Raw genomic sequence first — 25807 nt, 5'->3', positions numbered from 1 at the left:
CGTGTTGAATACATATATGTTAACCACGTAGCCGACGGAAGCCTGGGGAGGCCCGATCCTGGGGAGGCCGCCCCTCCCCCAAAGCTCATGTGGGCCTCCCTATTGTATTTATGAATATATAATATTTGGCATAATTTGAATGCAATTTGTCTGAAAATCCTCATATATATACCTTCTGCATCTGATAGCCCCCCCCCCCCAATTTACAGACAAATCGGCAAGGTTGATTACGGTTGATTTAAAGGGACAAGTTTTGCCAATAGATGTCACTACGATCTTCGTCTCTCTCTCTCATGAATTTTTTACCTTTGACGAAAATTCAAGATTTCCTTTACACATTTCAACCTAGAGACTTCAAATTTTTAAAGAAGGAACTTCATAACTTATCGAAAGCAACAATCCGTGCCGATTTTTTATTTAGAATTTTTTCATTGTTGAAATGGCTTGATTGTTGAAATGGATAGTCAGACCTTTAACAATATAACTGTTTCAACAATCTTTGAGTTTTACGTCCCACGGTTAGTATTATTTAGACTTACATAGGTGACCGGATATCTGAGCGACCAAACTGAAACACTAAATACTTAGCGAAGAAACGGTATTTTCATAAATAATAATAATAATAACTGTACTCTGACTCTACAGCTCGTGGGGATCTATGGCTGGCCAAGGAGGGCTTCAGCTTCGTAGGTCTAATGCTTGGTTAGCATATCGGTTCTCAGGCACTATTATTTCTCACTTATAGATCTCATATCGCTATTTTCGTGAATGCTGTCTTCAATATGATAGTAAACAGAAGAGGACTGTGCTCCCACGGGAGTCTAACCCTAGACCATAAGCATCGAAGTGTATATTAAATGCAGTAGATAAGCGCACCAATTTAGGTTAAATGAATAATTAACATTATTAAAGTGTTTTAAATAACAATGACGACTAGTTTAAACATTTATAATAATAATAATAATAATAATAATAATAATAATAATAATAATAATAATAATAATAATAATAATAATAATCCGTGAATATTTCAACTTTTTGGAGCCCCCACTTCGTGTGAAGCACAGTGAGGCATTATTGTGGATCACCAAACTTCTTCCCCCCACCATCTTCAAACGATTTCGCACCCTGGGTAACAATATTGCGCAAAGCCTCTTTTACCAATTACTTCTCCATCCTCCGTACCTCCCTGACTTTGCGCCATCAGACTTGTTATTTCCAAAAATGAAGCAATCACTGAGAGGAAGGCGTTCTTCTTCGGACGCTGAAATCATTTTCACTGTGGAGCACTACTTTTCTAGATAATGTGAGTTTTCACAAAAGAAGGGCTCTGGAAGTTAGAAAATCATGAGGAAGTCTGTTACTTTGTATCGTAACTATTTGAAAAACAACCAATAACATCCATCAATTTCAAACTTATCGATCAATTCTCTTCATGTGAAGACAGAAACTTATTGATCACTCCTCGAATAGAACACCAAAAATGACGTTGACATCAGAAGTGATAAAATTACTTCTGGTTCCGTTACTGTATTTCAACAATGTTCTGTATCTTCCTAACGTAGCCATACTTCATTAACTAAGCATATAGGTTTTGCTGTTGCCACAGTGTTTTAGTACTATGAACACTCATGTGTGCTTTGATGGAAATCAATCGTTCTTTGAACTCAAAGAATAGGGATGCGCACGAGACAAGATTTGTGTCTGTCTCGTCTCGAAAATGTGCTGTAAAAGTGATGTCTCGACTCGAAAAATGTATATGTCTCTATTGGAAGAGCCATGTCTCGACTCGAATTTTGTCAGGAAAATCCTGTCTCGACTCGTCTCGTGCGCATCCCTATCAAAGAACATCTTCAAGAGCGGAAGTGATAAGTGATATACAAGTGTCATCCATAACAAAGACGTACTAAGAATTAAAATCGTATTATTATCAAGAAGTTGATAACTTTATCGTTTCACTTTGTATCAATGAAGTTAGAAACTTTCAGTATCTTAAATTGCTTGTTGTCACTCGTTAAATGATTTGACAGATAAAATATCTTTAAGATAATACTTAAAATTAAGAATTGCGCACTATTGTTTTAAGCACAAAAGTTTTTTTTCTTTTTGATAAGGTTTCAACAGGAGATGTGCAAGAGTCATTTGAAAAATTCTCAATACAACATATCATTATCATTATAATAGGTATTCCGCCATTATTGACGGGTATCTCTCGAAGACCATCTTTATTTTTCAATATAGTTTCTTTTGACACTAATATACTTGGTCCAACGATATTCTAAAGCCATTATGCTATCGCAGAAATCAAATTCTTCTAGGCCTTCACTGATACTTCACGAAAATTCTTCATCTGAAGAAAGTTGAAGTCCACCAAAGTACATTTTCAGCTTCAAGAAGACATGGAAGTCCCATTACACGAAATCTGGTGAACAAGGTTTCTGTGACAGCAAATCAACTTCGCCTTTATTATATTATTTTTATTGCATATTACAAAAAGTTTGCTTATGGATTCATTCATATTCAGCGTTTATGGATTTATTTGTACTAGCTAGAAGATTATCCATGACAAGAATATTATTTGGAATAGAAAAAAAAGAGAAGCCATGCTTTCTCCGCCATGTTTGCTCCGACAATTAGGACATTTGGATCAGTGGTAGAGCGTTCACCTCTGATGCTTGGGGTCCCGGGTTCGATCCCAGCCCCGCCAAGTGAACTTTGACCACCATGTGCGTGTGTTTTCTCGGGGTTCTCCCGTTTCCTCCCACTTTCTTCATTCCCCCATTTCATTCGTTACTCATGATCACCGTCTCCTTTAACCTAACCGGCATAATCGTGGGACGTAAAACTCAAAGATTTTTCAGGACATTTGAAGGTGGAAAGTCGAAATGTTTGCATTGTTTTGGCTAATATTTCGTTTCTAAGGTCAGCGACGCAAACTACGTTGGTTGTCGCCCGGGACAAGAACTCGACTTAGCGCCCCCTTCACCAACCAAACCAAAACTCTCCCTTAAAATATTTGCCCAATTTTGCGCCCTCCCAATCCGGCGCCCGGGACACAAGCTCCGGTTGCCCCCCCTAGTTACGTCACTGTCTGAGGTCGTTAAGTTGAACTTGATTTGCTTTTGATCATGTGTGAGCAGCCATGGCACTCATCTTGTAGATACTTTCGATAGCAAAAAATCTCTTCAATATCTATTACCACTTCTGCGCTATGAATATTAATATTAAAACCAAAAGTAATAGTAAATTTTAATCACTTCCGGTTTTCATATGATATTGTAGGTTCCGGTGATGGTATGTTGTGTTGAGACGGTGACTCGATTGCAAAAGACCATTTGTTGCTATCTATTCCCGTTTTCGTTTTATGACGATCAACGTTGAAACTGGAAATGTAATCATTTTGTTTTGAATAAAAGGTTAACGGAGGGGGAGACTTCGGACGCTGAATCGATTGCAAAAAGCTGCTTCTCGATATATTCTTACCTTTTCTGCTTTATGAAGATCGTTATCGAAACCGGAAACACTAATAACTTGGAATCCTTTTTCGATTTCGGTAGAGTGTTGCGGATAGCTATGACATGTCCACTTGAGACGCTGAGTCGACTGGCAAAAAGTAGTTGTTATGTTAACGTTTTTTTGTTCTATAGCGATAAATGTTGAAACCGGAAATGCTATGAAACCGGAATTATTTCTACCGCTTCCGGTTTGAATAGATGGCCACTGAAAGATATGGAACTTATCTTTGAGACTTTGAATCGATTGTAATAAGCCATATCTAGATATACCTTACAGTTTTTCCTCTGATCAGTGGCGGCTTTAGCGGGTAGACCGGGTAGGCCGGGTAGGGATGGGCCTACCCAAAAATTTTAATATATATATATATATATATATATATATATATATATATATATATATATATATATATATATATATATATATATATATATAAACACTAAAAGATACAATAAAGAGTAAAATACATTTTCCACTATTTATATTAATGGTAGATAATTATTTAACAAAAGCATCAACCACTACTATAAAAGTAATTTCCTACTGTCATTAATCAATCAAATGCGTATATGTATCCATAAGCGAGGGAGTGGGTCTATCCAAAATTAAAATCCTAAAGCCGCCCCTGGCTCTGATATATGTCGACTGACAGACGGACAGGCATAGCCGTTCTATAACACTTCCAAAACTAATGCAGAACATAGTTTGGAATTCTAAGAAAACTGCAAGAATTCGATGCAGAACAGACATATCCTTAAGTAGTATTTTTATGTTCTGTACACTCAGCAACAAAAGTTCTTTTTGTTTGGTAAAATTTATTTTGGGAATAACGATGGTATAATTGGAACGTACAACGGTGGTATGGCTGGAGCCAAGGGCGCCGATCCTAGGGGGGCCAGGGGCCGGGTCCCCCCAAAGCTTATGTGAGCCCCCTTATTGCATTTATGAATATACAATATTTGGCATAATTTGTAATATACAATATTTGTCTTAAAATTCTTATATATATATATATACCTTCTGCATCTGAATGGTCCCCTCCAAATTTACAGAGAAATCGGCGTCCTTGGCTGGAGCGTACAGAAATTACATTGCTTTTAATTTACTGTAAGAACTGTACTCAAATTGTCCTTCCATTCTGAAGTTATTTACGAAACAAATTTCATTAAACGAAAAGAACTTCTGTCGCTAACTGTACATCAATAACACTAAATATAAAAGCAATGAACTTACAGGAACCTCCATACACTAACACAAACTATCTTCGCTGGGAGCATCAGGTTCTCATATATCCAATGGCCGAAGAACCTTTTGATCACGTGGTAGTAGATAAGCAGTCCATACAAAATGGATGTAAGAATGATGAAAAATCCAATCCCATCACACCATCTAATGGATTCTCCTGGGTCCTCACTCCTCCTCCAATGAGCGAGAGCAAACACTGTGTAAATGAGGTAAGCTACATTTAGTGCGAAATACAAGAGCAGTTGCAGTTTTCTTCTGTACTTGTGAGTTATTCTCCCGACGAAGTTCCAAAATCCTTCAACAATCTTACCAACTATGTTGCCTCCTTCTTTGGGATTGGAAGGCTCCTACACAGAAACACAAACGGTTCAAACATTAGCTTCACTATCAAGAAACAAAACTTAAATGTTACAAAATGGCAGACCTTATTCTAATGGTATTCATTCGCCTGAAGTGCTTGGGCGAAATATCCCTAAGTTTACCTTTCTCCCTCCGAATAAATAAACAAAAATAACATCCTTGCGCAGGTTAGCCTCCCACACACAAAATAATAATAATAATAATAATAATAATAATAATAATAATAATAATAATAATAATAATAATAATAATAATAATAATAATAATAATAATAATAATAAATTCCTCTACTGATTTGAATGTCGAACACAGAGGAGGCCACTTCACTTGAGTGTATAATGCTACCCATCATTTTAAGTAGAATCAGTCTATATCCGCTCAGACCTCCCGCCAGTGGTGGCTTTAGCGGGTAGGCATGGGTCTACCCAAAAATTTTGCAAAATATATAAACGCTAAAAGATACAATAAAGAGTAAAACATATTTTCCACTATTTATATCAGTGGTAGATAATTATTTAACAAACATCATCAAACACTACTGTAAAAGTAATTTCCTAATATCATTAATCAATCAAATCAATGTATATATGTATCCATAAGTGAGGGAGTGGGCCTACCCAAAATTAAAAGCCTAAAGCCGCCCTTGCCTCTCGTCGCAAATTTGTCCTTTCAATCAAAAGAGAGTGCATTTTTTCTATAACAATTACTTATTTTAAAATGTTACGTTGATGCTAAATCTCCTTCACACTTATCGTTTCTAAAGTACCATTATGGTTTAATTAACAGCTTGCATGAAATGACGAGTCTAGTTCGTCATGGCCTCCCGGTGTCAAATCGTACAATGACGAACTACACTCGTCATAAAATTTAAACTATTGTAGCATCATGCAGAGTTACTATATTGATGTTTTGAAAGTTTGTGTAATGATAAACCATCTATAATACACTTTTATAACTTATACTTCAATTATCAAAATTCAAAAAATAAATCGTAGTGGAAGGAGTTAAAATTCAATTGTGCTATTTGTAATGAAAAATTATTATTCAAAGGATGCGCACGAGGCAATATTTTAGACTGTCTCGTCTCGAAAACGTGCTGTAAAAGTGATGTCTCAACTCGAAAAATGTTTACTTCTCTATTGGAAGAGCTGTGTCTCGACTCGAATTTTGTCAGAAATATTCTGTCTCGTCTCGTCTCGTGCGCATCCCTAATTATTCCTTCCTCCCCTAAAAAATCTAATGGGTGCAACGTGCATACTTAAACTCCCCTGTAGACACCATTGGTACCAGGGCATTGGTGTAACAAATATATAGTAAGGGAGGGCGTAGCCTTTTGCTTCCGAGAATTTGAAAGTATCTTTCAGATGATTTTGTTATAATAATGTTTATTCTTTTATTTATTTATTTATTTATTTATTTATTTATTTATTTATTTAGTTAGTTAGTTTCTTTCTCCGCGAGGTAAGATCTATGTCTGTCTCATCGCGAAACGGTGTCCTACAAGTACTGTCTCGTCTAGGAAGGTGTAATCGTTTTGTACCGAATAAGGAGGAGGGAAGGATGAAATGGGGTCAGTATTACGTATACAAAATACAAAGGCAACACAAAATTGTTTTACGTACACATTGTGATCAGGGGCGTCATTTGGGGAGGGCAGGAGGGGGTAATTGCCCCCCCGAAGAGTTTGAGGAATACATATACTTTAATCGATTGTCTACTAATATACTAGTATAAAACGTGAAAGTCTTATGTTGGTGGTGCTCTTGCAACCCTCAAGCGAAGTCTCAAATGACGCCCCTGATTGTGATAAACTTAAGAAATTATTGTCCTTCACTAAAAACGTTTGAAGGTACCACATTGTTTCAGGTGGCCTGGCCCCTCTGTACAAGGGCTCCATAGTTTGATCTATCACGCAATTTTTCTCAATTTTCTCGTTTCCTATTCTCTATTCATTCTGCCATTATCGTCTATTTGCGTTTCTCACCGCCTTCTTTTGTGAGAACTCACTATTGTGCGACGCCATACTTTGCTCCTCCAATTGGCAATAAATCGGACAAACAGACATAATACATAAGAGGTAGACAGAAAACCAGTGGTACCAGGTAATGAATAACAATAAATGGCAGATACACAATTCGTGAACTGCGAACCCTTCTCTACACCTTAGCTCTTCCTATTTCTCTGTGCTGCTACGCTGAGCGTAAAGGTGAGCTTCGATATTAAACATCGCCCTGTTCGAAATGGCTGCCTAAAGAGCATAACCAGAGGGAAGTGAACAGGCAAACAGAGCTTTTTACATTATCTATAGTGATCACAACAAGTCGTGAAGCTTGACCTAGATTTATCAATTTCACCACCCAATAGAACGTGATGGTGTGTCCGGTCGTCAACACCCATCCATAAAATTTGTCAATGTCGTCTCTCACGGTACACGGAGAATATCTCTTGAAGGTGCAGTGTTGTCAGATTGCTGCTAAGTTTCGTTTTGTTACTGTTGTTGTCCTAGTTCTATATTTTTGCTATTGTTATTGTTAGTGTTTAATTCGAATAACTGTTAGTGTTCATAGTATAGTTCTTTATTAGCTGTATTATTATTATTATTATTATTATTATTATTATTATTATTATTATTATTATTATTATTATTATTATTATTATTATTATTCATTTGCAATGTCCTCTAAATTTGGCAACGTTGTTGATGCACTTCTGCCGTTTCACTTTTTCTCAGGTGTACGTTCGGAAGGCAGCTCTACGAATCATACCGAATTCTCCCGATGTATCGCATGTAACGGAAAGCAGTTCTATGATTCGTATAGAGTCAACACGATCACTTTATCTTTGAGTTTTCACGTCCCACAGTTATGCCGGTTAGGCTAAAGGAGACGGTGATGATGAGTAATGAATAAAATGGTGGAATGGTGGGAATAAACGGGAGAGCCCCGAGAAAACCCACGCACACGGTGTTTGTCCACCACAAAGTCCACTTGGCGAAGGCCGGGATCGATCCCGGGACCCCAAGCCATGATCACTTTACTTATCTATAGTCTGATTTTTGTTTTTAAAAAAAAGCGAGCTTAGTAGCTCAAGTGGTAGAGCGTTGGCTTCGCATTCGGGAGGTCGCGGGTTCGATTCCCGCTGCCGACCATCCTGATTGGGGTTTTCCAGGGCTTCGCTCAATCCTACCAGGCAAATGCCGGAATGGTACCTACTAAAAACAGGCTCTGACCGATACCTTCCCAAATCCTTTCCATTGTTGTTGTTGTTGTTAGATATCCAGTATAAAATGGCCTCAGAGCTGTATCTGCTAATTGTTAAATAAATAAATAAATAAATAATCTTTCTGAAAAGAAAAGCCAATACATAAGAATATACAGCCTTAATACTTCAGGATCTTTATGCGTGTGGAGCTCCTTTGTCCCCCCTCCCTATTTTTCTTTCTTAGTCCTTTGGTCTTTTTTTCTTTGTGGACTTTCAATGTCTTCATTTCACTAATTTCGTCTTGAAGTCTACGTAAATATCGCTTGTAGGGTGGACTGCAGTGCATTACTGATAACAGCTCTCATCTCTTGTGTGTGGTATCCCTGGTTCAATTCCAGTCCACGCCAAGTGAACTTTGTGATGGACGAACACAGTGTGTGTGGACGAACACAGTTCTCCCGTCTTCTTATAAATATAAATATAAATTATATAAATTTAATTAAACCTACTTTTAGCTAACTAACTAACACTATGGCATATAGAACCCGGAGGTTAATTGCCGCATTCACAAAATCTCTCCATTCAATCTATCCTTACCAAACTAGATCCAGTTTCTACTTTGTATGCCTATTTCTGAAAGATCCACCTTAATATTCTCCTCCCATCTGCGCCCATCTGCCTATGTTAGTTTTCCGATTCGAATTCCAGTTAAAACTTTGAAAGCGTTTCTACTTTCTTCCATCCTAGCTACATGACCTGCCCACCTAAGGCTCCTAGACTTGATGACCCTAACAATGTTTGGTAAACGATATAAATTATGTAGTTCCTTGTTATGAAGTTTCCGCCATTCCCCATTCTCGCTTCTCCTGGATCCGAATATTCGTCTCAGGATCTTGTTTTCAAACATTTTCAGTTTACGTTCTTTTCTCAGAGTAAGCGACCATGTTTTTCAACCATACAGAACAACAGGCATGATTATCGTTTTATATATTTTAAGCTTCAAATTGCTCGACAGAATTCGCGATAACAAAAGGTTTTGAACTGAATAATAACACGAATTCCCAGCTTTTACTCGACATTTAATTTCTTCATGAATGTGTTTTTGGTCTGTTTGTATTGATCCTAAGTATTCCACTTTATGGAAAGTATTATTTGATATTTTAACGCATCCATAATTTGCAGTATTACGATCTCGACGGACTTCCATGTATTTAGTTTTCTCTGCATTTACTTCTAAATCCATGTCCCTGCAAGCGTTTAGTAAGACTTCTGCATTTCTTTGTATTGTTCTCCTATCATCCCCTATTAAATTTACATCATCAGCATACATCATAACCTGGTGAATACTATTCATCTTTAGGCCCTGGTTGCTATCTTTGATTTTCCTTATAGCGTATTCCAGAACAAAGTTGAATAATAATGGCGACAACGCATCTTCTTGTTTCAGGACATTCTCGACGTGAAATAACATGGACAAGAATTTTCCTATGCGGAATTTACTTTGGGATTCATTTATATATATCTTAATTAATCTAATTAGCTTTCTCGGTATTCCAAATTCTGTGTATTAAAATTCTACTTCACAGAGTTAATATTTCACAAAAGGAAGGAAGATGTAGATAAATGTGGAGAGGAAATCGTAAGATCAACTTGTTAAAATCCTTCTTTATTTCTGCAGCGTTATTTCAGGTTATGCTGGAACGAGGTGGGGGAACACCCTCCGATGTAAGTAGAATTATATAAAAACACATAAAAATGACACAAATGATGCCTGAAGTACTGGCAGAAATACATCAGCCTTGCCTCACCTAACTTGTATATAAAACATCGAAATTCACGTTAAACATTTATTAGTTGCTGGAAGTCTTTCCGAAGTAGTGCCTTATATGTACTTTAAACAGAAAATATTAACTGGCTTATATGTACTTTAAATGGAAAATATTAACTGGCTTATATGTACTTTAAATGGAAAATATTAACTGGCTTATATGTTCTTTAAATGGAAAATATTAACTGGGTTATATGTACTTGAAATAGAAAATATTAACTGGCTTATATGTACTTTAAATGGAAAATATTAACTGGCTTATATGTACTTTAAATGGAAAATATTAACTGGCTTATATGTACTTTAAATGGAAAATATTAACTGGCTTATATGTTCTTTAAATGGAAAATATTAACTGGGTTATATGTACTTGAAATAGAAAATATTAACTGGCTTATATGTACTTTAAATGGAAAAGTATAGATTATAAGCAGTTTTAATTGTATAATTAAGCCTTTCTTATACTTAAAATCGAACTTACTCGTGTTTATACGTTCAGCTTGGGAGACCCGGGTTCGATTTCCGGTGTGACCTATGTGGTTCGGATCCCACATTAAGCTGTAGGTTCATTTGTCATTTAGCTTTGATGCCCAATGGAACACTGTACTCCAAATCAACTAACCAATCAACGAATCTTAAGTAACACATACCTGATTGCTTTTCCCTGATGATGTCTTGTCCTGAAACTCCACTTCTTCGTAGTAATGTCCATCTTTCTTATTTGGCTCCACTGAGATGAATAAATCCTGGAATTAGAAACATTCTTAAGAAGCAACGAGATCTAGCAGAGAATAATCAGAAAGCAGTCAACTTCATCTAACATTCAATGAATTAATTAGCCATTGACAGTACTTCTAATTACATTTACAACATTAGCTCATCACCTCTTTACACTGACGTCAATATTATTAAGAATGCTATCAATGAATTATAAGGGAAGACGAATGAAACGTGTGCAAAGAATTGAAGAAAACAATCAATGGTAAGTAAGTAATGTAAAGCTTAACATTCCTTCTCAGAATCAAGACTGCATGAAGTGAGGCAGGAACCTACAACTTGACGCAAATGCGAATCATATGCGCTCCCACTGGGAACCGAACGCTGCTCTCGCGGAATTCATGGAGATAATTATTTTCCTATATTTAAAAGTTATATATCGTACATTAAGTTATTAGTATAGCCCACGAGGCGAGACGAGAAATAAGGATGTCATCTCGTTTCTCGAAAAGCTCGTCTCGTCTCCTTTTGTGAATTTTTGCTCTGATCTATTTGTGTTTCTTCTAAAAGTTATCAGAGTCCTCTCGCATCACGAGAGCTCCACAAAGGATGTGATATAACAACATATATTTTAATTTATTGTGTAACTACTTGCGTATCCTTAAGAGTCTTCATCCCGGCGAAATTAAAATACCGCTAATTTTACAGTAATTATGTGATATCTTCAAATAGATAAAAGATAATCGAAATGTGGAACCAGAGCTCCCTAGACAACATTATTTTACATGAAAAACCGTTATCATGACTCACTTATCTGCTTTCGATTTCGAGCCATTTTGAAAATCGGCATTTATTTTCGCGTTTGTAAACAGCTGAAAACGGAAAGCCAGTAGTTGACTTGTGATAACGGCACCTCACGCAAAATAATGTTGTCTAGGGCGCTCTAGTTCCATATTTCAATTATCTTTTATCTATTTGAAGATATCACATAATTACTGTAAAATTAGCGGTATTTTAATTTCGCCGGGATGAAGACTCTTAAACGTTCATAAATCCTATTCATCGTCTTCGTACAATCTCTTTGTCAATTTACAGTTTTTATACTCTAAATCACGTTACATTAAAACAGTGTTTGTGGTCTAGGACTCGAGTGAGCTAGTGTTTCCCGCGAGACTTGTGAAATATCTTCTCGTTTAGACTGTTGTCTCTTCAACAATATTACTTGTTTAGTTCCTGTAAATTCTTATTATTATATTTTCACAGGCGGGTGTCCTAAGGTTTTCCAGTGGTTGTAATCTATTACTGACCTCGAGTGCCAGGCTCACGAGAGTAGCTAGGATTTTTTTTTTTCAGTGAGGACCAATGAGGGGATCCCTGGGGTTACTATTCTCTCTGCCTCTGTCCATTATGTTTATTAATATAATGGAAACACGTCAGATATCAGGGTGAGCAACATTCATGCGGCGGCCGCAGCGATGGGTCTTTGGTACTGATGTGTTATAGCAAACTTGGTTCTACGTGAGAAACAGTACAACGGCAGTATCCAATAAACTGGCTGAGCAGATGCTGATAGTGTAAAATGAGCGACCTCTCTGGTTTCCAAATTGTTGATACTCGATTGTGTGTTGTGATCGTAACGTAACTGCAAAGGGTGTCGAGTACCATAGCTCGAAGGTGATGACATTCTTCAAAACTCACAGCAAAACGACATCGGCGAAGAGGAACAGTAGTCGGAAGAAAACCGTTAATGACAGGTCTCGCGGAGCATTACAGCGAATTGTCACTCAGATCTGTCGTGCGACTGCGGTACAACTGACGGAATAAATCAAGCAGCACCTTCCATAGCCTACACAGAGAAAAATTCGTTCTCCGGACAGCGATATATTGCACAAATATATGGAATCCTTTGCTTACTACAGAAATCAGTACGGAGCATGCGACATCCATATGCTACATAGGTACTGCCGTTAGACGTTAGTTACATCATGCCGTTGCAGGATGTCTGACATCTAACAGTTTTCCGTATATCACATGCATATACTTATGTTACCTTCGTCAGCTACATGTCATATACGTCCATTTGTATGTGGAATCCTGACCGCCTATATTGTTTCATACGGAAAGTACGTATAGATGGAACACTTATACATAAAATATAAAACATGCGTTTTCAGTTATAAATTTGTGGAGCAAGCTAAATAGGTGACTCCGTGCGAAATATGGCAGAGTATATGATTGTTTTACTACGTAGAAAAATTTATAAACTGCATAGAAATGTTGGAAATGGAGATTACAAAAAGCATTATAAGTTTATGAAAGAAAATGTAGTGATTAGCACAACATTTTTTAAGGAGAATCAACCGAAATTCGGGGTAGTGGACTACGTAATGATGAAAAGATGCGGGTTTTCTTCAAGGGCGACGATCCTGTGGGGGGCCCGGGCCCCCCAAAGCTCATGTGGGCCCCCTATTGTATTTATGAATATACAATATTTGGCATAATTAGAGTGCAATTTGTCTTAAAATCCCGATATATACACCTTCTGCATCTGAATGCCCTCTCCCCCCAAATTTACAGAGAAATCGGTGCCCTTGGTTTTCTTGCGTTACGTGAGTGATCCGGGATTCCAGATCGGAATGTCAGGGGATTCTGGTGTGGCTCAAAGTACTGTCTATGACTACCTGAAAATGGATTGTTTCCGGAAGTGTGCGTAATATACAAACAGCAAAGGCAGAGTGGCAAGAACAATATACATTTCCGGGTGCTATCGGAGCACTTGACTATATACAAGTGGCATTAAAGAAACTTAGTATTTTGGAGAGTAATACGTTAATAGGAAGAGCTATTTCGTGGCTAAGCGGTTAGCGTACATGCCTTTGGCATAGGAGACCCGCGTTCGATTCCCGGCAGGAGCTCATGTGGTTTGGATTCCACGTTAATCAGTGGGTTCTGTCTCATATAGGCACGCTACTGAAAAGGGCGTTAAACTAATAATCAACTCAACTCAACGTTGATAGAAAGGGTGTATACATGAGAATGTATTTTGTTTATGTCAAGGCGAAAGGGGACACGTATGGTGTGGAAAATGCAATCAGATGGACGTGATTTATGACGTGGGTGGCTGGACTTTTTTTAAAAAGAAAACAAAGGAGCCAAGTGTCTGATTTCGTTCTTAAAGCCAAACAATCTGCAAAGACCTTGGACAACACGTGATATGTGCTTGTGTTAATCTTGATATTGCTGGATTCCAATCAACATCCATCAGCTCAAATAGGTTCATTCCCATGGTTTCAGTATTACTTTCTTCTTTCCTTTTTTTATTTTTTCTTCTTTTTTATTTTTGTTTTATTCTCGCTCGAATATTAAAGATTCTCTTTTGAATTTGTGTCTCAGTCGTAGATGTATTTGATATTTCGTTGCATTTCACTGTAATTACCTTCAAAGTTTCGGCTTTCCTTCGTTTACTTTCTGGTAGCTGTGACTTTGAAAGTACCACTGGAAACTCTTTTAAAATATCCACAAATGCACTTTGGTTGAAGCTATCGTTGCTACTTGCCCGTTTCATGGCTTTTAAGATACTACGCCATAGGTTAAAAACAACGAAATGACTGCGCGATGAATGGGAGAAATGAGTAATCACTTCTTTTATTGATACGACTCAGTGCTACGTGCAGAGGAAGCGCGAGTAAACGTTCATAAATCTGGAGCAGACTAGACCTGAGTAGTGGCTTGTTTTATTGATACGAAATTGAGGGAGGAGATTACTCCAGGCGTAGTTACTCCGATTCTCGAGCAGGACTTCTCAGGAGTAGTTACTTATTTTTATTGATATCACCCATTGTTCACCTTATATCAAACCACGGGCGTGTTTATGTGTTTCCATCTTCGTCTAACTATGAAACATGGCGACAATTCTTTGAAGTTGTAGTCCACAGTATTATAATTTTCAGTGGGTCCTGTGCTGAAGCTTACCAGTTGCGTCACTGGTCGTGATTCAAATGTTGTTTCCGGGACATTCCAGGCTGTCCTCTTCGCCGGAAGGACGTCTTGCACTGCACGCGGAAGGCTGTAATATCTCATTTGCTACCAACAATGGTCTCTATGACTCCATTTCAGGTTGTATCATACCTTTCCTGAGGGCGAAAGATGGTCCAACGCCATATTAATCTGATAGATTACAATTTCTCCGTTGTTTCTACTAAATTGATAAGAAGGAGAGGGGGGAGAGGGAAAAAGAAACAGGCTTGGTTGATGTATCATTAACTTAGTTAGCTTAAGGAAAGTCCTGAGTTTGAAACCCGGCCATCAATGGGTATGACTGAGTCCCTCCGAGTTTGAGATGCGAAGTCATGACCCTTTCCATCAATGAGGAAAAAAAGAGACTTAATATAATACGGCACATGATTAGATGATTAATTAAGGATAAAACCTTTTTTTTAAAAAAAATTTACCAACTTTAACAAGACCGCTAAAAGTAGATGATAATAAAAGCACTTAAAGGCAGAAAATAATAATAATAATAATAATAATAATAATAATAATAATAATAATAATAATAATAATAATAATAATAATAATAATAATATTAATAATAATAATAATAATAAACCCTTAAAAGGTAGAAATAATTCATTACCATTATTCTAAATTTTTGAAGTCTATATCAAGCCAAACAAATTAATGCCTCGTAAAGTTATCATTCAAATTAATTTGACATTAGGTATTATTTTAGTTGGTTTGGCACGGATTTCAAAATTCTGTGTAGATAATGGTAATGAATTATTTTCTACATATAGTACTTTTATTATTTTCTACATTTAGTACTTTTATTATTTTCTACATTTAGTACTTTTATTATCTTCTACATTTAGTACTTCTATTATTATTTTCCACATTTAGCACTTTTTTATTTTCTACATTTAGCACTTTTTTATTTTCTACATTTAGAACTTTTATTATTTTATACATTTAGCACTTTTTATTTTCTACATTTAGAACTTTTATTATTTTCTACAATTATCACTTTTATTATTTGGGTCAAAATACGAAACAAGCCTGGCCCAATAATATGGTCTACGGTGTGTTTCAAAACAACTCCGACAACGTTTGGGAAGTAATTCCTGACACCAAGGTAAGACAAAAAGTATAGACCAACCTGGGTATGTAAATACTTCCTTTCGGAGTTAGAGACTGCCAAAAACATTAAAAAAATCAACTTTAAAGGTCCAAAGCTCCAAAACTATGGGACCTACCGTAGTCGGCTCAAGACTTCATATAGGAACTTGTATATAGCCTATCCAAATATCCATGTTTCAGAATCCTGCAGTACTTCCGCAACAATTTTTGTAGAGGTAGTTGGTGAGTACTTCAAATTATATGCCTGCAGCCAAACAGCCTCTACAAAAATTGTTGCGTAAGTACCTTCGGATTCTGAAATATTTATTTTTGAATAGCGCATACTGTTTATACTATTAGTTCCTAAGTGAAGTCTTGACCCGACTACGGTAGGTCCCATAGTTTTGGAGCTTTGGACCTTTCAAGTTCATTTCTTCATGTTTTCGGCAGCCTATAACTCCGAAAGGAAGTATTTGTTCACCCAGATTGGTCTATACTTTTCGTCTTATCTTGGTGTCAGGAATTACGTCCCAAACGTTGTCGGTGTTGTTTTGAAGCACCCTGTATAATTGTTGTACGGTACAAATGAACATACACACGGTATTAACAATATCGTCTGTTGACGAGTTTCGTGATCTAGTTCTAAAAAGTTTCATTGGATCATGGTAAAATTCATATGGAACGTGCGAGAAAGTATTTTCTTTGAAAGGATTGAGGAATAATCAAAATCGATATACCTACGTTGACATTATGCATGAACATGCACACAATGAAGTCGTATTACGTAACGCGGCAACGGGGAGGGAAGGGGTAAAATTGGTCAAAAATTGCGTTACTTAACAAGTGAACGGCCCCTCGTTACGATACTAACACTGTTAGCTGTTGAACAATTTTATAGTCTTTCTTCGAAAACTATCATTACATCTTAATGAAATGTATATGAGACCACCGTGAAAATGTTCCTACAATAATAATAATAATAATAATAATAATAATAATAATAATAATAATAATAATAATAATAATAATAATAATAATAATCTGTGGAACTATTACGTCAACATAAACACGTTTATAAACCGGTCGAATTGAGCACCTGTCATTTTTTGAAGTCTGTTAAAAATAAGATTGTTGTTATGATGGTTGGTAGCTAGATTTATGTAGAAAATGAGATCAGTTAATAAAAAACTTGTGATTAAATCATTGGCGCAAATCCCGCGGGGATGAGGGGGAAATGTCCCTTTCAATCTTGGAACTGGTGGGGAGTGTCCCCCCCAAAAAAAATCCGGTTTGAAATGTGTCTTTTAGGGACGATTTGTGTCCGATCGCCACAAAGGAAAGCGAGATGAAATTGATGTCCCACCAGAATAGGATTTAAATCTGCCGGGCTTCTAATGTTGAATACAACTCTGCTCCCATAAATATTTTGAACATCGTTAAAAAAAAAAATAGTCTTACTCGTCCCCTCCAATGTTGAAGACAGATTTGCGCCGCTGGATTAAATACTGTCTTGAAAAGTTCACGGCTTTGTTTGTCAGTTGGCAAGTTGCATATTACGTCAGTATGCTTTGTATTCTTCACACACTTGTCAGTCAAGTGTACGACATGTCCGTAGTACCTGAGAAAATATGATTGCGGGTGTGCAAGTGAACTTGTTTATTCCGATAATTGTCTTTTAAAGTTTGCGAAACTTCATGAATATAGAATGAAAAGTAATAAAGATTTAAAAGCCTTAAAAATGTGACATTCTTTGTTCGCTATGTTTTCAAAATATAAACAAACCATTGAGTAAAGATTTCCTTCATGACATAAGCTCATCATAAAGTTGAGTCAAACTTTGATAAGAAGATTCTACGTCACATTAACAAAGCATTAATTTTCTATTTGTAGCAAGTGTTGCCAACTGTACGATCCTGACCGTACATGAGCTATGATTTCACTCTATATACAAATGTATGGTCTGTGTTCCTTTCAGCAGCGAGGGTATATGAAACATGCACCTATAGCTTAACGTGGGATCCGAAATACGACCTCCCGCCGGGAGTCGAACACGGGTCTCTCGTCCCGAGAACGCTATGCTATCCACATAGGTACGAGGGAGCTCTACAGTACAACAGCGTAGCTAGGATTTTTAAGAGGGAAACTCACTTGTCAGTAAAATTTCGAGGAGGACATATCCGTGTAACACGCTTTGTGAAAAAATAAAATAACATAAGTAGACTCTAACACATTATATTAGTAGCCATGCTACAGTAAGGGACAAACACTGTGTTCGTGGGTTTTCTCGCGGTTCTCCCGTTTCCTCCCACTTTCTTCATTCCACCACTTCATTCATTTCTCATAATCACCGTCTCCTTTAGCCTAGACGGTATAATTGTGGGAGTAAAATTTACAGATTTCGTTTCATTTTGATCCTGGCATTAGAGACGTCCGGAGATTTTTCATTTTGATCCTGCATCGAGACGTCTTGAGTTCGAAACCAGGCCACTATCCTCATTTAACTTTTTCCTAGGTTTCCAGGTAAAGTGACAGAGTTACATTCTATAAAGCTAAGCTTTTTTTATTCCTTACTTCCTTGAAATATAAAATCTGAAATAATCGTTACCTTTGCTTCACTCAAACAGAGTGAAAATACAAACTTAGTCCGATCCAGAACCTGTTCGAGTTCCAAGATAAGTTTTTCCCTTTAAAATAATAGAAACTGGATTAATCCTTTTGTGGGTCGCACCAACTCCAATGATTTTGACAGTAAATACAATGGATTTTAAAGTAAAAATAATAACAATAGTTGAATAAAAAATGAACGTTTTAGGACCACGGTGAATACAGTACATAAGCAAACAAACCAAAAGGCATAGGATTAGTAGCGAAAATCACACGAGATGTTTTTACTCCAGCTTTCGACAAGGAACTGAACGACAAAGCGCACAGGTGTGCAGGGGAAACGTGGGCAGAAACACGTACGAAATTCTTGTCGGGATTTCCGATTTCAAATTAGTGTTCGTATTACGAGGGAAACTTTGTTGGAGTTGGAATTTTCTGTTCGTATTTCAAATGGTTTGAGTTCCGGGGCCAGGGACGTACACAGGAATTTATTTCGGGAGGGGTCCAAAGCTTTTCGGGGGGTCCAAACACAATTTCAGGCTAAATTATATTAAAAATTGTCAAATTGACCCTAAGATTAGACTAAATTTACAAAAAAAAAAAAAAAAGTATTTGGGGGGTCCGGACCTCCAGAACCCACCCCCTGCGTACGTCCCTGTCCGGGGCATTCGGATTCCGGGGCCAATACTGTACTTTTAACAGAAAAGAAAAATAATATACATACCGTAAGACGGGCTTACTTTGCACCAAATTAAAGGAATTTTAAAGAAAATCGCATGTATCTCACAAACGTAATGATTTAGAACACTGTATTTTAAACATATAATAGATAGATATATAAGGAAAACATTTGTGCAAATGCATTAGTAAACATTCAGTATGACCATAGTTATTGAAATATAATCTTTGGTGCAAAGTAATCCCATGGCTGGGGATACTTTGCACAACATGCAAAAAAGTATGTTCAATATACAAACTTAATGTTTCTGTGCAATGTTTTCCCTTCAGAATTCATTTTTACTTTCTACACGAAGTGGCAAGCAGCCTACAAATATAGATATTACAATGAGGGTACTGGTATAGATACTTAGTATGAATTACCAATATTTGTAAAGAAAATTATGTATCTTCTGGTACCGGCACAGGAACCATATTCTGATAGGGAAGGTCGTCTGGTATCGGACACCTTAGCATTTTTTAGTTTGCCAGTCTAAAAAATAGCTATATCAAATTACTTAATGCACAAAATGATACCTTGGTATCTTACACACAATAAGTTAAAGGTGATATGACAGGTAAAAACTAATGATATATATATTTTTGTAAAAAAAAATCAAAGGTAACACAAATTAGTGCTCTTAAAAAGTAGAGGGTGGTATCGGACAAACATAAAACTATAGAGAATTAGTCTTTTGAGGTAATTTAATAACAGAAAAAATTGCAAATATTAGCTGTTTACTTACAGGAGTTCTTACACACAAAATACAGTTTTATTACGCTTTGAAATAGAGAATAAAATAAAAGTAAAAATAGATCTTAAAATTCTTAGTCTCATCAAGAGTTGTTATTTTTTTATTCTGACACAAATCACAATGATAAAACAGTCTTCCTTCAAAATTTGCACATTGTTCATGGACCAAATCTTTACATATATTGCGCTGTATCCAATCATCAAAAGACTCCCCGCAGATTATAGTGTTTATTTTTTCAGCAAGTTTGTAAACTGGTTTTAAAAATTCTGATATTCTTAGTGGCATTAGGCTAGTTAACCATACAAAGCCTTTACATGATTGTATAATATTTCTTCTTGGTCACGTTCTACTAAATGTGCCTTTGTTATCCGAGCAGCGAGACTTAGCTGTTGTCTCCTTCCCTTCCGACAGTTTTTCGACATGATCTCCTAATGTGCTCTAAGGAACGCCATATCTAGCACTGGCCGCACGTGCTTCTTTGTAAATAACTTTGTCCATGGCCAACTTCATATTTTATTCATCCCAATTGCCACGTATTTTCCCCATGGTTTCTTGAAAAAGCCAGAAACCATTAAAATCGTCAAGTTTACTTACCAGTGTTTTGTCCAATACCACGCGATTTCATATTGTCCGATACCAGCCGAAAGACTTGAAACTTATTAATGGCTATCTACCATTAATGGCTTTTTTTTTGTAACTTATTAATGGCTATAACATGAATGTAACTATACGCCTAAATTATAATATATATTAGGGTGGAGCGAAAAAAATTTTTTTTTTCGAAATTCGAATTTGGATAGGGGGCAAACGTTGCATCATATCATAGTACTTTACCATAGAAAATTTCAATTCTCTAAAATAATTTTTAGCCGGGGCGCAAGGGGCCTTAAATTTCAGATTTTGCAAATTATTTTCCATTTACTATGTAAATATTTAACAAATCTTCGCTGAAAGTACACTGTAATTTGTATTGTTAATACAGGGCAAAAGAAGCATCCTGTATCAGTAAATAACAACATGAATTTTTAATTCTCTAAAATTATTTTTATCCGAGGCGCAATGGCCCTGAAATTTGGGAATAATAAGAAGAAAGGTGATCAACTATAAGCATTTTGCGACTTTGTCATAAAGGAGCTTTTTTGCTATTTGATAACAGTTTTCTTCTGATATCCTATAATGAACTGGTTGGCAGTGTTGTCAGTAGTATAATAGTCTGGTGGGTGATGACAGTGATGTAACTAAGGGGGGCAAATGGGGCTTGTGCTCCAGGCGCCGAAACGGGGGACACAAACTTGGCAAATATTTATTTTCACTATAAGGCAAGGACATAAGTTTTAGCAACTAAAAATCATTTAAAAAAATACCCTGGAAATTTAACAGGACAACTTAGGATCATATCCATAGAGCATAAATTATCTTTTGAGCTTCAAATCAATCATTTGAGGACATTATAAAAAACCTTTGCAGCCAAAAGGCATGAAAAGTTAAATTTTAGTTCCAGCTTTTTGTGTTTTCATTTAACTTATCGATTTAAGAGATTTCCAAAATGTCTGTGTATAATACTTGAGACCACAGTTTGACTGTTTGTCATAATTAAATATTTTTTCTAAAGCAACATATTGTTGATTCGTTGTACACATACACACGTCCCGATATAATTCCAGAAACATTTTAATTTACTGTTATTATGATAAGTCTATAGAATATGTCGAGCTTGCTACTCTCAAATTATTTGTCAATCAGATACTAATTAGTTTTGGTGTTTATCTTGTACTAAAAAAAATATGTACTGCAATTTTGAAGTCAAGCTTTACCACTTGAAGGAAAAATGGAATAGGAAAACTACTGTATGATGCCGATATCAGTTATAGTTGGGGAGCGTTTTGGTTGGTTGCTGAGGAGGAAGGGGGGCTAACCGAGTTCTTGCCTTGGGCGACAACTAGGCTAGTTGCGTCGCTGGGTGGTGAGGGAAAAAAAATGATACTCGGTTATATTGAAGTTACTTGGACAAAGAAATTGAAGAAAAGAGAAGAAAGGAAAGCCAACAAGCAATCTTACGGTGAAGCTTTTAACCAAAGAGTATTATACTCTACCAGTTACATTATCAATCTTCAGATTCCTCTTCATCTTCAGAAACAAGAAAGGAAGGAGATAAAGAACACGTTGAAGCTGGAGGAGATCCTGATTTTAGTTGGAAGTATTCTTTGGAGAAGGCAAGAAAGCAATCACTGATTGGATGCACGCAAATGAGAAAATTCCTCCCAAAATTAGCAAAATTGAAGGAGAAAACCGCCGTGACTAGAAGAAAAATTGCAGCAATTGCTACTGCAGTTTTGGGAGAGTTTAATATTGTGAGTCCAGAGCAGTCGCAAAACATAATTGACAGATGTAAAATACAAAGAGAATCGAAAAGTGTAAAATCTAAACAGGCTGTTAATAAAGTGAAACCTCGTGCTATCTATTTTGATGGGAAGAAAGATCAAACACTCGTGATGTCCGAAAGTCACATAGATATGAAGATGGAAGGACATTATTGTATCCTTGAAAAACCACGTAACAATTTTCCCAGCCTCTTTGACCAGATCAGCATCAGCAAAGAATATTGCTAGTTCCATCTGCCGCGAAACACAAGAAAATAATGTAGACCTATCAGATGTGGTACCTATCGTCTGCGATGGCACTAATACTAATGTTGAGTCAGAAGGAGAAGTGATTAAGAATGCTCGAAAAGCATTTACGGAGGCTCTTGCAGTTGGGGATATGCTTATTGCATTTCATTGAACTACCACTTTGTCATTTACTAAAAGAAATCGATGATGCAACTACTGGTTCTTACACTTTCTCTGGCCCTATTGATAAATCTCTTGTGAATTGTGAAACAAATCCAGTTTGCGGCTTCGAAAACATTTCTTCAGAACTTCCTACATTCCTAAATGTGCGTGATTTCAGTTATGATCAAAGGTACTTGTCTAAAATATGACAATGTCATAAGATGAAACTGTGATAAAAGCCTAGCAGATAAGAAACCAGGGAAACTTGTGCATGCCCGCTGGTTAACAATGGCTTACAGACTTTTGTGTGTATATATATTAATGCCAAATCCTTCAGAGGAGCTCAAAACTCTTGCAAAGTTCGTGGTAAAAGTATATGCACCAGTGTGGTTCAACATCAAACTGAAACCTCTTGTCAAATACGGAGCTAAATATTTGTTCTTGAACACAATACTTTCACGAATATTTGCAAGAACCATACAAGACTTCTGTCAATAAAATCATTTTCAGAAATGCATCCATGCGAATCCTTAGAATATTCTCATTGCCATAATTGGTGACGACAGATCAGCTACACGAATCCTTGCTGCCGATAAAATCCTCCAATCTAGAAAACAGTGTAAACCTTTTGAAATTCGTTTCTTCCAAGTGCCGGTATTAAACTTCGTGGCTATTATTTACACAGAAGTTTCAAACTGAAATCAGTGTAACATAACAGAACCACCAATACTGACTCATGTGACAGATGGCAAATTGCAAGAAATTTGCTCTTCAGAAAATACATGTGTTGATATCCCAGAGTTACCATGTCATACGCAAGCAGTGGTAAGATTAATGAAAATAATTAGTGAAGCTTCTTTAAGTATGTGGGACTCGAGAGAGGGATTTCCTTATTTGTTCCAAAACTGACTCGAGAAAAAACATGGTTACTTTCGAGACAAAGTAGCAGTATTTTGCACGAAGACGTGAATGAAACTTATGAAACATTCAATCTAATGTTGGCGGGAGGGTGGGATTGAACTTGACGGCAGTCACCTCTTAGTGGTGAATTCTGGGTTGATGTAGCCTGTAACATTGAATATGAACTTCGATAACTTTAGAAATCCATCTGGACACTACGATGAATCTTAACATCCTCAAATTACAGTCTACTTCAAGCGAAGAGCTGCCTAATAATTACATAAATACCCAATAAACATGTATTTGTTTACAGAATCTATGAAACTTAAGGCCGTTGCTCCCCGGCTAAAATAATATTTTATAGAATTAGAATTTTCCGTGGTAAAGTACTACGATATTATGCAACTTTTGCCCCATATCCGAATTCGGCTTTAGATTTTTTTTAAAATTGACCTCTTTTCACTTACTTACAAAATCTATCAAACTTAAGGCCCTTTGCGCCCCGGCTAAAAATTATTTTAGAGTATTGAAATTTTCCATGGTAAAGTACTACGATATGATGCAACTTTTGCCCCCTATCCAAAATCGAATTTCGAAAAAAAATTTTTTTTGGCCTCTTTTTCACTCCACCCTAATATATATACACCCTAATAAATGCTGTGATAGCAACAATATATCAATACATTTAATTTGTGACAAGTTGCAGCCACACATACCTATCTCCATGCACCTGATCACTTGCAAAAATACAAAAACCTTGAAGCATGAGATACACCATTCATCGAACAAATCCACTATGGCGTGAATTTGGCTAATTCATTCCGATCAACACACTGCATGCTTGACAGGTGCCGCCTTAAGCAGGAAATAACGAAAACTGCTTTTGTCCGATACCACCCCCTGTCCGATACCAGACGACTTTCCCCTAGTTTAGCATATGTTCTACAAAAATGCCAACTTAGGAACAGAAAAAAAAATCCCTGTGAACTGATTTCCTTTGGTTATTCCTTATGTCCAACAATATCACTTCAACCGTAATCAGTGGAAGATTTTCGGGGTTGGGACTTCCAAGCTGAATCTCACCCAAATTGCAAGATTTCTTTTTAAAAAATCTAATGTTAGTCATTCATATGCGTATAAGTTTCACCCCCACCCCCCAAAAAGTCTACTGATTTCTAAAAAAGGAAGCCTTTTGAGTGAAGCCCCTCTCAAACTATTTTTCTGGATCCGCCACTGTTCATAATTTATTTTCCAACAAGAAATTCATTCCGGCATCTACCTCAATAAGAAATTTACCGGTACCTAAATTTAGAAGGCAGGTGGCGCCGGTAGTAATAATTTCCTATCTAAGGGGTATTTTGAACAAGTGCAAAGTAACCCCGATTAGGGACTGAAACCGCCTTCTGCTGCTTTTATTTATTTATTTATTTTTGACTTTAGAACGTTTCATACTTCAATTTGAACTATTGCTTCAAAGTCCCATTATACATAATAGTATTCTACGAAACCAGGACCGCAACTAGAGGGGGCTAGGGGGCCTGGCCCCCCTGAAGTTTTCGTGACCCCTCCACACTTCAATAAAAATGTCATCATTAATACAAAGAAAAACACAATTTATATATATATAAGATAATTTTTAATGACTTAGCCCCCCTAACTTATTCATGCCCCCCGCAAACATCTGTGACTGGTTGCGAGCCTGTACGAAACTGATTTGATTTTGACGGAAATTCTTGTAGGTGATATTTTTCAAATTTTGTCGGTCTTTACAATGACTGCTTTCCATCATAGATGTTCATTTTACTTCGACCTCACTCACCCTCGCCCTCGCAGTAGCAGTTGGCCCTCGCCCTCGTTCACCCTCGCCTTCGCGAATGGAATTGTCCATCGCCCTCGCGTGCCCTCACCCTCGCTGTCGAAACTTGTCCTCGCCCTCGCCGTCGAAGCTTGTCCTCTCCCTCGCGGCCAAAACTTGTCCTCGCCCTCGCGCACCCTCGCCATCGAAGCTTGTCCTCGCCCTCGCGCACCCTCGCCCTCGCGGCCAAAACGTGTCCTCGCCCTCGCGTCACTGTGGGCGAGGG

The 25807-nt window shown here is 36.9% G+C and overlaps 1 protein-coding gene across 2 annotated transcripts in view; it reads right to left on the bottom strand.

Moving 5' to 3' along the window:
- LOC145672027 (putative transporter YutK) overlaps nt 1-25807 on the bottom strand; it is a 134154-nt gene that overhangs the window by 40439 nt on the left and 67908 nt on the right. For both annotated transcript variants that reach the window (XM_081741220.1, XM_081741221.1), the window contains exons 3-4: nt 10798-10893; nt 4747-5105 (exon numbers count right to left, since the gene is read on the bottom strand). In XM_081741220.1, the coding sequence (XP_081597346.1) occupies nt 4747-5105; nt 10798-10893 (455 nt within the window). The remainder of the gene's footprint in view (nt 1-4746; nt 5106-10797; nt 10894-25807) is intronic.

This window comes from Thermobia domestica, chromosome 15, assembly GCF_964235325.1.
Source record: "Thermobia domestica chromosome 15, izTheDome1.hap1.1, whole genome shotgun sequence".
Lineage (NCBI taxonomy): Eukaryota > Metazoa > Arthropoda > Insecta > Zygentoma > Lepismatidae > Thermobia > Thermobia domestica.
Note: the sequence above shows the minus strand (reverse complement) of the source record. Positions and strands in the feature narration are given on the sequence as shown.